At 45.8% G+C, this 17,838-nt stretch overlaps 1 protein-coding gene across 3 annotated transcripts; it reads right to left on the bottom strand.

The window, feature by feature from the left end:
• Window positions 1–4,500: 4,500 nt before the first annotated feature.
• LOC139384944 (NAD(P)H dehydrogenase, quinone 1) lies at window positions 4,501–17,131 on the bottom strand. 3 transcript variants are annotated; one of them, XM_071129882.1, is made up of 7 exons: window positions 16,867–17,064; window positions 13,516–13,683; window positions 13,269–13,399; window positions 12,778–12,891; window positions 6,686–6,787; window positions 6,040–6,351; window positions 4,501–4,531 (listed from the first exon to the last, which is right to left on the bottom strand). In XM_071129882.1, exons 1-7 carry the CDS (start codon window positions 16,868–16,870, stop codon window positions 4,529–4,531), a joined length of 834 nt encoding a protein of 277 aa, XP_070985983.1. In that variant the 5' UTR covers window positions 16,871–17,064; the 3' UTR covers window positions 4,501–4,528. The 3 variants fall into 3 exon arrangements, with proteins under 3 accessions (XP_070985983.1, XP_070985982.1, XP_070985984.1); XM_071129881.1 differs by lacking the exon at window positions 4,501–4,531 and having other exon boundaries at window positions 5,703–6,351; window positions 16,867–17,131; XM_071129883.1 differs by lacking the exon at window positions 4,501–4,531 and having other exon boundaries at window positions 5,703–6,351; window positions 16,854–17,048.
• Between the last annotated feature and the right edge of the window lie 707 nt (window positions 17,132–17,838).

The following is a 17,838-nucleotide window of genomic DNA, read 5'->3' on the forward strand; positions in this document are numbered from 1 at the left end:
TTCTTTATTTAGTCACTCCCACCCCCCCTCCTTTATTTAGTCACTCTCACCCCCCCCTCTCCTTTATTCAGTCACTCTCACCCCCCCTCCTTTATTCAGTCACTCTCACCCCCCCTCCTTTATTCAGTCACTCTCACCCCCCTCTCCTTTATTCAGTCACTCTCACCCCCCTCCTTTATTCAGTCACTCTCACCCCCCCTCCTTTATTCAGTCACTCTCACCCCCCTCCTTTATTCAGTCACTCTCACCCCCCTCCCCCAGCTCCATCAGGCAACAGAGAATCTGTAGCTGGACGGTTTGAAGCAGTTTAATCCGTGCTCTGATTGGAGTGTTATTGCCATGTAAAAGGTCATAACCCAGCTCTATTATATATCACTAATTGTTTTATTATAAGTATGTACTAATAGTATTGGTTGTATAACATATACAGGTATTCAGATATCATCAGTGCTTTAGTACGTGGTGATACAGAATGAGGATAATACAACACACAACAGTAATCTACTATTATTATAATACAGTAACTTGACAGTGTAGTGTGTGTAGTTGACTTGCCAGCCTCTGTAACACTCGCTGTCACCAGGTTTTTCCAGAAATCCAGGTTGGATTTCCTACTTATACCATCCCGATTCCCAGAATCTTCCAGCTGGGATTTATGGAAAACTTCAGCATTTTTGGGGGGGGAAAGTTTCCAGAATTTTGCACTTTGACATAATCCAAACTGTATTCTCGTGAACTAGCCTGATCACGCGATAGCTCACCACTCTGTATCATCTCAAGGAAGCCCTGAGATCAGGTTGGTTCTACGAGGTTATCAAAACTGTGTATGCACCCACAGGAGGTTGGTGGCACCTTAATTGGGGAGGATTGGCTCGTGGTAATAACTGGAGCGGAATCTATGGAATGGTACCAAATACCATCTAACGCATGGTTTCCATGGTTTCCAGGTGCTTGATGCCGTTCCATTTGCTCCGTTCCGGTCATTATTATGAGCAGCAGTCTCCTGGGATACGTACGTTGTGTTGATGTCAAATGGCAACCCCATTATCAACCAACCAGGAGTTCTGGAAAACCTGGGAGTTTGCGGAAAGTTACTAGAATTTTACAACCCTGGTTTTGTTGATGTCAAATAGTTTTCCCCCTTTACTATCCTCAGCTTTCAGCTGGTTATCAGGGAGGAGGGGTCATCAGCCTTCAGCTGGTTATCAGGGAGGAGGGGTCATCAGCCTTCAGCTGGTTATCAGGGAGGAGGGGTCCTCAGCTTTCAGCTGGTTATCAGGGAGGAGGGGTCATCAGCCTTCAGCTGGTTGTCAGGGAGGAGGGGTCCTCAGCTTTCAGCTGGTTATCAGGGAGGAGGGGTCATCAGCCTTCAGCTGGTTGTCAGGGAGGAGGGGTCCTCAGCTTTCAGCTGGTTATCAGGGAGGAGGGGTCATCAGCCTTCAGCTGGTTGTCAGGGAGGAGGGGTCATCAGCCTTCAGCTGGTTGTCAGGGAGGAGGGGTCATCAGCTTTCAGCTGGTTATCAGGGAGGAGGGGTTACCAGACTTCAGCTGGTTATCAGGGAGGAGGGGTCATCAGCTTTCAGCTGGTTATCAGGGAGGAGGGGTCATCAGCTTTCAGCTGGTTATCAGGGAGGAGGGGTCATCAGCTTTCAGCTGGTTATCAGGGAGGAGGGGTCATCAGCTTTCAGCTGGTTATCAGGGAGGAGGGGTCATCAGCTTTCAGCTGGTTGTCAGGGAGGAGGGGTCATCAGCTTTCAGCTGGTTATCAGGGAGGAGGGGTCATCAGCCTTCAGCTGGTTATCAGGGAGGAGGGGTCATCAGCTTTCAGCTGGTTATCAGGGAGGAGGGGTCATCAGCTTTCAGCTGGTTGTCAGGGAGGAGGGGTCATCAGCTTTCAGCTGGTTGTCAGGGAGGAGGGGTCATCAGCCTTCAGCTGGTTATCAGGGAGGAGGGGTCATCAGCCTTCAGCTGGTTGTCAGGGAGGAGGGGTCATCAGCCTTCCGCTGGTTGTCAGGGAGGAGGGGTCATCAGCCTTCAGCTGGTTATCAGGGAGGAGGGGTTACCAGACTTCAGCTGGTTATCAGGAAGGAGGGGTTACCAGACTTCAGCTGGTTATCAGGGAGGAGGGGTTACCAGACTTCAGCTGGTTATCAGGGAGGAGGGGTTACCAGCCTTCAGCTGGTTATCAGGGAGGAGGGGTTACCAGCCTTCAGCTGGTTATCAGGGAGGAGGGGTCATCAGCTTTCAGCTGGTTATCAGGGAGGAGGGGTCATCATCCTTCAGCTGGTTATCAGAGGGAGGGGTTACCATCCTTCAGCTGGTTATCAGAGGGAGGGGTTACCAGCCTTCAGCTGGTTATCAGGGAGGAGGGGTCATCAGCTTTCAGCTGGTTATCAGGGAGGAGGGGTCATCAGCTTTCAGCTGGTTATCAGGGAGGAGGGGTTACCAGCCTTCAGCTGGTTATCAGGGAGGAGGGGTCATCAGCTTTCAGCTGGTTATCAGGGAGGAGGGGTCATCAGCTTTCAGCTGGTTATCAGGGAGGAGGGGTCATCAGCTTTCAGCTGGTTGTCAGGGAGGAGGGGTCATCAGCTTTCAGCTGGTTATCAGGGAGGAGGGGTCATCAGCCTTCAGCTGGTTATCAGGGAGGAGGGGTCATCAGCTTTCAGCTGGTTATCAGGGAGGAGGGGTCATCAGCTTTCAGCTGGTTGTCAGGGAGGAGGGGTCATCAGCTTTCAGCTGGTTGTCAGGGAGGAGGGGTCATCAGCCTTCAGCTGGTTATCAGGGAGGAGGGGTCATCAGCCTTCAGCTGGTTGTCAGGGAGGAGGGGTCATCAGCCTTCAGCTGGTTGTCAGGGAGGAGGGGTTACCAGCCTTCAGCTGGTTATCAGGGAGGAGGGGTTATCAGCCTTCAGCTGGTTGTCAGGGAGGAGGGGTCATCAGCCTTCAGCTGGTTGTCAGGGAGGAGGGGTTACCAGCCTTCAGCTGGTTGTCAGGGAGGAGGGGTCATCAGCCTTCAGCTGGTTACCAGGGAGGAGGGGTTATCAGCCTCCAGCTGGTTGTCAGGGAGGAGGGGTCATCAGCCTTCAGCTGGTTACCAGGGAGGAGGGGTTATCAGCCTTCAGCTGGTTGTCAGGGAGGAGGGGTCATCAGCCTTCAGCTGGTTGTCAGGGAGGAGGGGTTACCAGCCTTCAGCTGGTTGTCAGGGAGGAGGGGTCATCAGCCTTAAGCTGGTTACCAGGGAGGAGGGGTTATCAGCCTCCAGCTGGTTGTCAGGGAGGAGGGGTCATCAGCCTTCAGCTGGTTATCAGGGAGGAGGGGTTACCAGCCTTCAGCTGGTTGTCAGGGAGGAGGGGTTACCAGCCTTCAGCTGGTTGTCAGGGAGGAGGGGTTACCAGACTTCAGCTGGTTATCAGGGAGGAGGGGTTACCAGCCTTCAGCTGGTTGTCAGGGAGGAGGGGTTATCAGCCTTCAGCTGGTTGTCAGGGAGGAGGGGTTACCAGCCTTCAGCTGGTTATCAGGGAGGAGGGGTTATCAGCCTTCAGCTGGTTGTCAGGGAGGAGGGGTTACCAGCCTTCAGCTGGTTGTCAGGGAGGAGGGGTTATCAGCCTTCAGCTGGTTGTCAGGGAGGAGGGGTTACCAGCCTTCAGCTGGTTGTCAGGGAGGAGGGGTTATCAGCCTTCAGCTGGTTGTCAGGGAGGAGGGGTTACCAGCCTTCAGCTGGTTGTCAGGGAGGAGGGGTCATCAGCCTTCAGCTGGTTATCAGGGAGGAGGGGTTACCAGCCTTCAGCTGGTTGTCAGGGAGGAGGGGTTACCAGCCTTCAGCTGGTTGTCAGGGAGGAGGGGTTACCAGACTTCAGCTGGTTATCAGGGAGGAGGGGTTACCAGCCTTCAGCTGGTTGTCAGGGAGGAGGGGTTATCAGCCTTCAGCTGGTTGTCAGGGAGGAGGGGTTACCAGCCTTCAGCTGGTTATCAGGGAGGAGGGGTTATCAGCCTTCAGCTGGTTGTCAGGGAGGAGGGGTTACCAGCCTTCAGCTGGTTGTCAGGGAGGAGGGGTTATCAGCCTTCAGCTGGTTGTCAGGGAGGAGGGGTTACCAGCCTTCAGCTGGTTGTCAGGGAGGAGGGGTTATCAGCCTTCAGCTGGTTGTCAGGGAGGAGGGGTTACCAGCCTTCAGCTGGTTGTCAGGGAGGAGGGGTTATCAGCCTTCAGCTGGTTGTCAGGGAGGAGGGGTTACCAGCCTTCAGCTGGTTGTCAGGGAGGAGGGGTCATCAGCCTTCAGCTGGTTGTCAGGGAGGAGGGGTTACCAGCCTTCAGCTGGTTGTCAGGGAGGAGGGGTCATCAGCCTTCAGCTGGTTATCAGGGAGGAGGGGTTATCAGCCTTCAGCTGGTTGTCAGGGAGGAGGGGTCATCAGCTTTCAGCTGGTTATCAGGGAGGAGGGGTCATCAGCCTTCAGCTGGTCATCAGGGAGGAGGGGTCATCAGCCTTCAGCTGGTTATCAGGGAGGAGGGGTCATCAGCCTTCAGCTGGTTGTCAGGGTGGAGGGGTCCTCAGCTTTCAGCTGGTTATCAGGGAGGAGGGGTTACCAGGGAGGAGGGGTTACCAGGGAGGAGGGGTTACCAGGGAGGAGGGGTTACCAGGGAGGAGGGGTTATCAGGGAGGAGGGGTTACCAGGGAGGAGGGGTTACCAGGGAGGAGGGGTTACCAGGGCGGAGGGGTTACCAGGGAGGAGGGGTTACCAGGGAGGAGGGGTTACCAGGGAGGAGGGGTTACCAGGGAGGAGGGGTTACCAGGGAGGAGGGGTTACCAGGGAGGAGGGGTTATCAGGGAGGAGGGGTTACCAGGGAGGAGGGGTTACCAGGGAGGAGGGGTTACCAGGGAGGAGGGGTTACCAACAATACAACTAAAAACAAATGTTTGTGTGTCCTCCTCCCTGGTAACCCCTCCTCCCTGGTAACCCCTCCTCCCTGGTAACCCCTCCTCCCTGGTAACCCCTCCTCCCTGGTAACCCCTCCTCCCTGGTAACCCCTCCTCCCTGGTAACCCCTCCTCCCTGGTAACCCCTCCTCCCATGAATTGTTTTTAATCCGTTTTTTAAAGGGAAGGGAGTTCCATGCAATCACGGCTCTGTATAAAACCGTGTATTGCCTTGAATTAGTTCTGGACTTGGGGACTGTGAAGAGACCCCTGGTGGCATGTCTTTGTGGGGTATGTATGGGGTGTCTCTGCTGGGTGTTATTTGATTATGCAAACAATCTGGAATGTTCATTACAGTAGTATTTATCATTAAAACAAATAGAAGAGAAGCAGTTCATCTCTTGTCAACCCTCAACCAGGAAAGACTGGGATGCATGTTGTTGATGTTAGTTCTGCACGTGTAGTTAAGAGCAAGGCGTGCTGCTCTGTTTTGAGACAGCTGTTCACTCTTATAAAATAGGGCTCCAAAACCGTTCTTCAAATGTCCACATAGGAGAACCCTTTTTGGTTCTAGGTGAAAACCATTTTTTTGGTTCCAGGTAGAACCATTTTATGAAAAGGTTCTTATTGGAACCAAAAGGGTTCTACCTGGAAGCAACAAGCGTTCTTCAAAGGGTTCTCCTTTGGTTCTAAATGGTTTTTAGGTTCTAGATAGCACCTTTAAGAGGGTAGCTTTGCTAGATTCCTCCTTTGCTGCAGCTGACCGGACAGTAATCAACATGAGACCAGACCAGAGTCTGAACAACTAGCGCAGTTTATTGATGTTTCAAAAAAGCAGAACATCTTTTTTTTAATAACAGACATACCTCTCCCCATCTTCACAACAACTCTGTCAATTTGACTTGACCATAATAACTGACCATCCAATGTTATTCTTAAGCAATAAGGCGCGAGGGGGGATGTGGTTTATGGCCAATTTACGACGGCTAAGGGCTGTTCTTAACCACGACGCAACGCGGAGTGCCTGGATACAGCCTTTAGCCGTGGAATATTGGCCATTTACCACAACCCCCCCCGAGGTGCCTTATTGCTATTATAAACTGGTTACAAATAAGCAGTTTTTGTCAGGGGGGAGGGGTCATCAGCCTTCAGCTGGTTGTCAGGGGGGAGGGGTTTCCCCAGGTGGTGTCCGGTGGTGATGCCGTGGGGGCGGGTGCTCTGCTCCTTCCTGACCTCCGGCCGCAGCATGAAGCCCCCGGGGAAGGTCAGGTCAAACATCTCGCTGGGGGCAAAGGTCAGGGGTCGCTCGACCAGCAGGGTCTTCAGCCTGGCCCTCCAGCCATCCAGCATGGCTGTCCGATTCGCGGGGGGGCTGTGTCCCGGACACCAGAACACCTGGGGGGCTAGCACCTGGAACCCACAGAAGTGAAGCACGCCGTTCTGGAAGGATGGTGGAGGAGAGAGGAGAAGAGTCTGGGTCAAATACATGTACAAATACATGGTTTAGTTTGCACAATATGCTACAATGGAACCAATGAAATAGACCCCAAAAAAATGCAAACCCAAAACTATATGAAACACATTGGAAAAACTTGTTACTTGGAGGTAACCTTGAAGCATAAAAATGTATGAGGAAACACACAAGTAGAGAGACACACAAGTATCCCCAAAGCCACTTGATGGCCTTCTAAATCCACGAGAAGCAAATACAGCGAAATATTTTTGTTGTGTGTCACATCTTAACTCTTCCCCCCTGGCTGTCTTCCTGCATTACCTGTAGGGGCCACAGTGTGACGTTAATGTCTCCGTTGAGGCCGTCAGGGCGGTACATAGTCTGCATAGACCCAGTGCTGAACGACAACATGGCTTTCTTGTCCTGTAAAATGATAAAGAGTATGAAGTGTAACTCCCAACAAACACAGAGGACCCATTCATTCCACCAAAACAACATTTACCCTTAACCTAGAAGCAATGTAGCCTGAACTGAATAAGAGCAGTGTGTCATTTCATAAGGTAGATATTATGTAGGGTGTCCAAACAAAAACACATCTTTTGACCAATGGGTAAAACACTATATTAATTGTGAGGTGATGCTCAAAACAAAAAACAATGGTCCAAACCTCATGTCTCTGTCAAAATCTGTTCAAAATGTTGTTGTTTTTTTACCCTTGTAGGATGTTTTTACCCGTGTAGGATGGACAAAAATCAGGGTGATTAAATCAATTGAGGCCAGAGAAAAAAAAAGTGGTGAAAAATCAGGAAAAGAGCATTAGGTCAGCTAGACTAGAGGATGTTAGAGAATAGCATTAGGTCAGCTAGACTAGAGGATGTTAGAGAATAGCATTAGGTCAGCTAGACTAGACGATGTTAGAGAATAGCATTAGGTCAGCTAGACTAGACGATGTTAGAGAATAGCATTAGGTCAGCTAGACTAGAGGATGTTAGAGAATAGCATTAGGTCAGCTAGACTAGAGGATGTTAGAGAATAGCATTAGGTCAGCTAGACTAGAGGATGTTAGAGAATAGCATTAGGTCAGCTAGACTAGAGGATGTTAGAGAATAGCATTAGGTCAGCTAGACTAGACGATGTTAGAGAATAGCATTAGGTCAGCTAGACTAGACGATGTTAGAGAATAGCATTAGGTCAGCTAGACTAGAGGATGTTAGAGAATAGCATTAGGTCAGCTAGACTAGAGGATGTTAGAGAATAGCATTAGGTCAGCTAGACTAGAGGATGTTAGAGAATAGCATTAGGTCAGCTAGACTAGAGGATGTTAGAGAATAGCATTAGGTCAGCTAGACTAGACGATGTTAGAGAATAGCATTAGGTCAGCTAGACTAGACGATGTTAGAGAATAGCATTAGGTCAGCTAGACTAGAGGATGTTAGAGAATAGCATTAGGTCAGCTAGACTAGAGGATGTTAGAGAATAGCATTAGGTCAGCTAGACTAGACGATGTTAGAGAATAGCATTAGGTCAGCTAGACTAGACGATGTTAGAGAATAGCATTAGGTCAGCTAGACTAGAGGATGTTAGAGAATAGCATTAGGTCAGCTAGACGATGTTAGAGAATAGCATTAGGTCAGCTAGACTAGAGGATGTTAGAGAATAGCATTAGGTCAGCTAGACGATGTTAGAGAATAGCATTGTGTCAGCTAGACTAGAGGATGTTAGAGAATAGCATTAGGTCAGCTAGACTAGACGATGTTAGAGAATAGCATTAGGTCAGCTAGACTAGACGATGTTAGAGAATAGCATTAGGTCAGCAAGACGATGTTAGAGAATAGCATTAGGTCAGCTAGACTAGAGGATGTTAGAGAATAGCATTAGGTCAGCTAGACTAGACGATGTTAGAGAATAGCATTAGGTCAGCTAGACGATGTTAGAGAATAGCATTAGGTCAGCTAGACGATGTTAGAGAATAGCATTAGGTCAGCTAGACTAGACGATGATAGAGAATAGCATTAGGTCAGCTAGACGATGTTAGAGAATAGCATTAGGTCAGCTAGACTAGAGGATGTTAGAGAATAGCATTAGGTCAGCTAGACTAGATGATGTTAGAGAATAGCATTAGGTCAGCTAGACGATGCTAGAGAATAGCAGGTCAGCTAGACGATGTTAGAGAATAGCATTAGGTCAGCTAGACTAGAGGATGTTAGAGAATAGCATTAGGTCAGCTAGACTAGAGGATGTTAGAGAATAGCATTAGGTCAGCTAGACTAGAGGATGTTAGAGAATAGCATTAGGTCAGCTAGACTAGATGATGTTAGAGAATAGCATTAGGTCAGCTAGACGATGCTAGAGAATAGCATTAGGTCAGCTAGACGATGTTAGAGAATAGCATTAGGTCAGCTAGACTAGACGATGTTAGAGAATAGCATTAGGTCAGCTAGACGATGTTAGAGAATAGCATTAGGTCAGCTAGACTAGACGATGTTAGAGAATAGCATTAGGTCAGCTAGACTAGAGGATGTTAGAGAATAGCATTAGGTCAGCTAGACTAGAGGATGTTAGAGAATAGCATTAGGTCAGCTAGACTAGACGATGTTAGAGAACAGCATTAGGTCAGCTAGACTAGAGGATGTTAGAGAATAGCATTAGGTCAGCTAGACGATGTTAGAGAATAGCATTAGGTCAGCTAGACTAGAGAATGTTAGAGAATAGCATTAGGTCAGCTAGACGATGTTAGAGAATAGCATTGTGTCAGCTAGACAAGAGGATGTTAGAGAATAGCATTAGGTCAGCTAGACTAGACGATGTTAGAGAATAGCATTAGGTCAGCTAGACTAGACGATGTTAGAGAATAGCATTAGGTCAGCTAGACGATGTTAGAGAATAGCATTAGGTCAGCTAGACTAGAGGATGTTAGAGAATAGCATTAGGTCAGCTAGACTAGACGATGTTAGAGAATAGCATTAGGTCAGCTAGACGATGTTAGAGAATAGCATTAGGTCAGCTAGACGATGTTAGAGAATAGCATTAGGTCAGCTAGACTAGACGATGATAGAGAATAGCATTAGGTCAGCTAGACTAGACGATGTTAGAGAATAGCATTAGGTCAGCTAGACGATGCTAGAGAATAGCATTAGGTCAGCTAGACGATGTTAGAGAATAGCATTAGGTCAGCTAGACTATGTTAGAGAATAGCATTAGGTCAGCTAGACGATGTTAGAGAATAGCATTGTGTCAGCTAGACTAGAGGATGTTAGAGAATAGCATTAGGTCAGCTAGACTAGAGGATGTTAGAGAATAGCATTAGGTCAGCTAGACTAGAGGATGTTAGAGAATAGCATTAGGTCAGCTAGACTAGACGATGTTAGAGAATAGCATTAGGTCAGCTAGACTAGAGGATGTTAGAGAATAGCATTAGGTCAGCTAGACTAGAGGATGTTAGAGAATAGCATTAGGTCAGCTAGACTAGAGGATGTTAGAGAATAGCATTAGGTCAGCTAGACTAGAGGATGTTAGAGAATAGCATTAGGTCAGCTAGACTAGACGATGTTAGAGAATAGCATTAGGTCAGCTAGACTAGACGATGTTAGAGAATAGCATTAGGTCAGCTAGACGATGTTAGAGAATAGCATTAGGTCAGCTAGACTAGAGGATGTTAGAGAATAGCATTAGGTCAGCTAGACTAGAGGATGTTAGAGAATAGCATTAGGTCAGCTAGACTAGACGATGTTAGAGAATAGCATTAGGTCAGCTAGACTAGAGGATGTTAGAGAATAGCATTAGGTCAGCTAGACGATGTTAGAGAATAGCATTAGGTCAGCTAGACTAGAGAATGTTAGAGAATAGCATTAGGTCAGCTAGACTAGACGATGTTAGAGAATAGCATTAGGTCAGCTAGACTAGAGGATGTTAGAGAATAGCATTAGGTCAGCTAGACGATGTTAGAGAATAGCATTAGGTCAGCTAGACTAGAGGATGTTAGAGAATAGCATTAGGTCAGCTAGACTAGACGATGTTAGAGAATAGCATTAGGTCAGCTAGACTAGAGGATGTTAGAGAATAGCATTAGGTCAGCTAGACAATGTTAGAGAATAGCATTAGGTCAGCTAGACTAGAGGATGTTAGAGAATAGCATTAGGTCAGCTAGACTAGAGGATGTTAGAGAATAGCATTAGGTCAGCTAGACTAGACGATGTTAGAGAATAGCATTAGGTCAGCTAGACTAGAGGATGTTAGAGAATAGCATTAGGTCAGCTAGACTAGAGGATGTTAGAGAATAGCATTAGGTCAGCTAGACTAGAGGATGTTAGAGAATAGCATTAGGTCAGCTAGACTAGAGGATGTTAGAGAATAGCATTAGGTCAGCTAGACTAGACGATGTTAGAGAATAGCATTAGGTCAGCTAGACTAGACGATGTTAGAGAATAGCATTAGGTCAGCTAGACGATGTTAGAGAATAGCATTAGGTCAGCTTGACTAGAGGATGTTAGAGAATAGCATTAGGTCAGCTAGACTAGAGGATGTTAGAGAATAGCATTAGGTCAGCTAGACGATGTTAGAGAATAGCATTAGGTCAGCTAGACTAGAGGATGTTAGAGAATAGCATTAGGTCAGCTAGACTAGACGATGTTAGAGAATAGCATTAGGTCAGCTAGACTAGAGGATGTTAGAGAATAGCATTAGGTCAGCTAGACGATGTTAGAGAATAGCATTAGGTCAGCTAGACTAGAGGATGTTAGAGAATAGCATTAGGTCAGCTAGACTAGACGATGTTAGAGAATAGCATTAGGTCAGCTAGACTAGAGGATGTTAGAGAATAGCATTAGGTCAGCTAGACAATGTTAGAGAATAGCATTAGGTCAGCTAGACTAGAGGATGTTAGAGAATAGCATTAGGTCAGCTAGACTAGAGGATGTTAGAGAATAGCATTAGGTCAGCTAGACGATGTTAGAGAATAGCATTAGGTCAGCTAGACTAGAGGATGTTAGAGAATAGCATTAGGTCAGCTAGACTAGAGGATGTTAGAGAATAGCATTAGGTCAGCTAGACTAGAGGATGTTAGAGAATAGCATTAGGTCAGCTAGACTAGACGTGCTCATTCAGGCTGGCGCACGTTCAATCTGTGTAATCTAGAACATCCTACAGTCACGCAGTAATGCAAACTAGCGGTATATTAACGTGAACAAAACGGAATCAGGAAATGAATGCCCACTGTCCATTGCTATTCAATTGCAGGTCCCGACTTCATTCCGCTTTGATTAACCATTCAGAACATGAAGAATCATATTTGTCTTGGTAAAATGTATTTTATAGCATTTGGAAGTTACATTTCATCACCAACGCGTGTGTTGACCCAGTTCGGGCAGAGTGGTGGACCCTCTACATTATGGCTATTTTAAACTGCGTAGGGTAGTAAGGTAACTAGCTGTAATTCACATAAAGACCACAAGATGTCACCAAATTATTTTCTTAACACTTTACCTGGCTGTCACTGTTCTTGCTGAACAAAAAAAAAAATGTCCTCAATGTCACCACAATTTTGAGACAATTGAACAAAACGATTGTGGTAAATTGAGGAATTTTTTTGAAATGTTGAAAAAGTTTTAGATATATTCCAATGAAGTTAGATCTCTATTTGTGTGTGTGTATATATATATATATATATATATATATATATATATATATATATATATATATATATATATATATATATATATATATATATATATATATATATATATATATATATATATATACACACACACACGTAAGAAAGCCTTAAATAATCCATTTGTTTAGAGAGAAAAATGCAGATAATTTTTTTGTAAAGTAGTAAAGTAATAAGATGTTGGTTGTGTGTTGGGGGCTAGTTACCCCTTTATGGTTATGAATGTGGTTCTACCTGTCATTTAGACAATGCCTAGCCCAGCTAGCGATCGTTTATGCTAACTTGCTAGCTAGCAGATTCACTAGCAGTTAATGCTAGCCAGCTAGCTAGTTAGCATAAACTACTAGGAGTTCTAGCTAGCAAACTTACTACCAGATTGTTTGAGGTAAAACACATAAACAAAGATAACGTAACTTAATTTCAGTTGTAAATGTTTCCATTGGTGACTGATAGCTTTACAGTTAACGCACCTTTATAGACTTATAGCTATTTTACACAGCATTTTATGTCATATAGCCAGCTATCTACGTTTTTAACAGAGAGCTTTTCAATTGGCATCTCTACCCTTGTTTTCAGTCACAAGTGGGGGACTTGATTAGGTGGGAGCATTGCATTTACATCAAAACCTCCTGATTCGGGCCCCACACACATGGCATGAACTCTTCCTGCTCATTGTCAAATGGGTATGACACTAACGCAGGCTACAGGAACTAAAGACATTAACAGAAGGGTCAAAAGATCAAACCTTGAATATTCCATTGCTGTACATCTTCTGCAGCGAGAAGGCAAAGCCTTGACTCAGGACTCTGTCTATCCAGCCCTTCATGATGGCTGGAACGCTGAACCAGTACATAGGGAACTGATGAGGGAGAGAGAGATGGTTGACACTCCATCTACAACAATCCAACGATTGTTAAACTATGATGGGGAGTGTAGGCTTAAATACTTTGGGGAGAAAGGTGGAGAATTTAAACGCAGCAGGGCACAGTCGAAGAAGAGACAGAAAGAGAGGTTGGGGGAGGGGAGTGAGACAGAAAGAGAGAGAGGGGAAAGAGGGAAAGGGGGGAGAGAGAGAGAGAAAGTGAAAGAGAGAGTGAAAGAGAGAGAGAAAGAGGGGAAGAGAGAGAGGGGGGAAGAGAGAGGAGAGGAGAGAGAGAAGAGAGAGGGGGGAGAGAGAGAGGGGGAGAGAGGGAGGGGGAGAGAGAGAGAGATGGGGAAGAGTGTGTGACCTCTGACCTGGAAGATGACGAGCTCCGCCGCCTCCACTTTCCGCTGCTCAGCTATGATGTCATCACTGAGTCGACCCTCCTTCCAGGCATGCATGGTCTCCTCTCCGTACTTGAAGTGCTCCGGGTTCTTCACCTCACCTGGCAAAGAGACAGAACAGCAGCAGCGTCAAGCGTGTGTGTAGTTTGTTTGGCACGTGTGTTGGCGTGTGTGAGCCTGTGTGTGTGTGTGTGAGCATGTGTGTGTGTGTGTGTACCTGTGATATCCTCCATTGTGGCGGAGGCTCTGAAGTTCATGGCGTAAAGGTCAGACACAACGACCTTGTAGCCCTGCTGTCTGAGGGTTTCCACGGCAACATCCTTCGCTGCCGAGTTAAAGGACCCCCCACTCTGATGGGCGTACACAATCAGCACTGTCTTCTGAGCTGGTACACACACACACACACACACACACACGTATGATAAGGTGGTGGATGGATCAGTCATAATTATTTCCCTAAAACAAAACTGCACATCAAGTTACATTTCATTATGAATGTGTTATCATCTGGTTTTTACTCAATCTTTGAAAAAAAAGAGTTCCAAAAGGGTTCTGTGGCTGTCGCCGTAGGAGAACCCTTTTGGAACCCAAAAGGGTTCCGCCCGGAACCAAAAAGGGTTCTACCCTGAACCCAAAATGTTTTTTTTTTTCCAAAAGGGTTATTCTATGGGAACAGCTGAAAACCCCTTTTTGGTTCTAGATAGCGCCTTCTTTTCTAAGAACGTATTACTGTATTATTACTGTGTTATTGTAGTGCTATTGTAGTAGTGTTATTGTGCACTACTTTGGACCAGGGTCCAATAGGGTAGTGCACTACTGTTGACCAGGGTCCAATAGGGTAGTGCACTACTGTTGACCAGGGTCCAATAGGGTAGTGCACTACTGTTGACCAGGGTCCAATAGGGTAGTGTACTACTGTTGACCAGGGTCCAATAGGGTAGTGTACTACTGTTGACCAGGGTCCAATAGGGTAGTGTACTACTGTTGACCAGGGTCCAGTAGGGTAGTGTACTACTTTTGACCAGGGTCCATAGGGTAGTGCACTTTATAGGACAGTGTTTCCCAGCTCCAGTCCTCCCAACAGGACAAACTTCCCTGGTTCAACTCACTGAGGGTTGACACGTTGAATCAACTAATCATCAAACCCTCAGTGAGTTGAATCAGGGGTGATTTGGGTGTATGAGTGGGCTATTACCCAGGATAAACAGGAAACGTCATGAACACATTCTAGGTTTGTTTGCAGCAACGACAATTTCACCTTTCGTCTCAATGAGCAGTAGACGGCTTGTACATTCCTAATGTTCTGGACCTGTGTACAGCAATCAGTCGTCACATACATTCAGAGAGGATCGTGACAGGAAAACAGGTCTGGTGAGTGTGCCATTTGGGTGGGATACAAAAACAATATCCTATTTCACACAGCACTGACTGTAGGCTGGCCAGGAGGCTCCACACCATCCTCTTACTACAGTGAGAGGGGAAAAAAGTATTTGATCCCCTGCTGATTTTGTACGTTTGCCCAATGACAAAGAAATGATCCGTCTATAATTTTCATGGTAGGTTTATTTGAACAGTGAGAGACAGAATAACAACAACAATATCCAGAAAAACACATGTCAAAAATTGATTTGCATTTGAATGAGGGAAATAAGTATTTGACCCCTCTGAAAAACATGACTTAGTACTTGGTGGCAAAACCCTTGTTGGCAATCACAGAGGTCCCACTCCTCTTTGCAGATCTTCTCCAAGTCATTAAGGTTTCGAGGCTGATGTTTGGCAACTCGAACCTTCAGCTCCCTCCACAGATTTTCTATGGGATTAAGGTCTGGAGACTGGCTAGGTCACTCCAGGACCTTAATGTGCTTCTTCTTGAGCCACTCCTTTGTTGCTTTGGCCGTGTGCTTTAGGTCATTGTCATGCTGGAATACCTGTCCACAACCCATTTTCAATGCCCTGGCTGAGGGAAGGAGGTTCTCACCCAAGATTTGACGATACATGGCCCCGTCCATCGTCCCTTTGATGCGGTGAAGAGGTCCTGTCCCGTTAGCAGAAAAACACCCCCAAAGTATAATGTTTCCACCTCCATGTTTGACGGTGGGGATGGTGTTCTTGGGGTCATAGGCAGCATTCCTCCTCCTCCAAACACGGCGAGTTGAGTTGATGCCAAAAGAGCTCCATTTTGGTCTCATCTGACCACAACACTTTCACCCAGTTGTCCTCTGAATCATTCAGACGGGCATGTATATGTGCTTTCTTGAGCAGGGGGACCTTGCGGGCGCTGCAGGATTTCAGTCCTTCACGGCGTAGTGTGTTACCAATTGTTTTCTTGGTGACTATGGTCCCAGCTGCCTTGAGATCATTGACAAGATCATCCCGTGTAGTTATGGGCTGATTCCTCACCGTTCTCATGATCATTGCAACTCCACGAGGTGAGATCTTGCATGGAGCCCCAGGCTGAGGGAGATTGACAGTTCTTTTGTGTTTCTTACATTTGCGAATAATCTTTACTGTTGTCACCTTCTCACCAAGCTGCTTGGTGATGGTCTTGTAGCCCATTCCAGCCTTGTGTAGGTCTACAATCTTGTCCCTGACATCCTTGGAGAGCTCTTTGGTCTTGGCCATGGTGGAGAGTTTGGAATCTGATTGATTGATTGCTTCTGTGGACAGGTGTCTTTTATACAGGTAACAAACTGAGATTAGGAGCACTCCCTTTAAGAGTGTGCTTCTAATCTCAGTTTGTTACCTGAAAAAAAGACACCTGGGACCCAGAAATCTTTCTGATTGAGAGATGGTCAAATACATATTTCCCTCATTAAAACGCAAATCAATTTATAACATTTTTAACATGCGTTTTTCTGGATATTTTTGTTGTTATTCTGTCTCTCACTGTTCAAATAAACCTACCATTAAAAATGATAGACTGATCATTTCTTTGTCAGTGGGCAAACGCACAAAATCAGCAGGGGATCAAATACTTTTTTCCCTCACTGTAGATAGCCAGGGGCTCACGTCAAGACTATCTGTAAATAAAAAAACTAGAAAATAGGAGGATGTTTGAAATGATTTATACTTTTTACTTTTGATAATTAAGTATTATTATTTTATTATTTTTAGCAATTACATATACTTTTGATACTTAAGTATATTTAAAACAAAATGCTTTAAAACTTTTTCAAGTAGTATTTTAGTGGTGACGTTTCACTTGACTCATTTTCTATTAAGGTATATTGGACTGTTTCCACAACTGACAACACATCCATTGTGTTTGTTAAACTACAACGGAACTATTGTATAAAGCTGTCCAAGTTCAATAATGCAGATCACAATAATCTGAAAAAAACGGAGTGGTTTTGTCATTATAGCGTTTGCATAAATCTTACGCAGTACAGCAACACAAAGTACTAAGGCATCAGTCATCAGCACAAAATCACACCACTTGTTGGCTATTTACTCAAACACTGGACAAATGCATGACAACTTTAAATTCAGCAGGATATTGAAATATAAACCGAAGTACCTGAAAGCAGAGATATTGTAAATACACTAATATCTCACCGTTGAGACTTACCCATGACGCGAGTTTATGATCGGTCCTTCCCCGGATCTGGACGCTCCCTCTTCTGCAACTGGAGGGGGAAACCAGCGTATTTGTCCGGTGTCGCTGCTCTTATCACTATGGAACCGCCCGCTGATATTCGCGTGAGAAACATTGTGTGATTGAAACTGAGATTGAGCGGTTACATAACACCCGAGTCTCTAGTCACACGTACACAAAGAAGAGAAGAAGAAAGAAAAAAACGTCCCGTAGCCTCGACAGCCATGGGACCGACCAAAGTCTATCCAGGCGTGTTTTAACGTCGGGAGATGTTACAGCCAGTTTACTGGTTGAGATAATGATTGGTTTACTACCTTTGGCTTTAGGAAAAGTGTTTTGTGGTATTTTTTTGTCTGTATTAGGCCATGCGTATGGGTACCATGAGTTTAAGTGCTCTTCATTAGCATTCCTCCGTAAAAAAACATTGGCAAGTCATAAATCACCATCTACTCTGGAACTCTTTGACATGTAAAAGTTGTTCCAACACGGGACTCTCTAAATCACGGTACTTCACCGGAAGTGAATTTCGTAGCAAGTTAGGAAAGAATTTCGCAAACCCTAACTCTTTTCCTAACCTTAACCTAATTTTCCGAACATGATGCGTTTCTTCTCCAAACCTGCTGCGTAAATTCTTCTAACCTGCTACGAAAAAAAATCAACTTTCGGTTGTAGCTGTATCAAAGTGGCGTGTTTTCAGACCGTCCCGTTCCAACACACAGTACACCTATTGTGCTGCGTGCCGCCTCACTATTTGCGTTAGGTGCGGTCCCGTGCGGAATGCGCCATGACAGGACTAGTCTAAAAACCAAGACTTCACTGGTCTGACCAGTCTTCGGGCTGTTTTGAATGTCACTTGCACACTTTTGTCACCCCTCACTGGAACGACAGACAGACAGACGTTGGGACAGCTAATATACTGCAATTCTAATTCAACCATAGATCAAT

Source organism: Oncorhynchus clarkii, chromosome 26 (genome assembly GCF_045791955.1).
Source record: "Oncorhynchus clarkii lewisi isolate Uvic-CL-2024 chromosome 26, UVic_Ocla_1.0, whole genome shotgun sequence".
Classification (NCBI taxonomy): domain Eukaryota; kingdom Metazoa; phylum Chordata; class Actinopteri; order Salmoniformes; family Salmonidae; genus Oncorhynchus; species Oncorhynchus clarkii.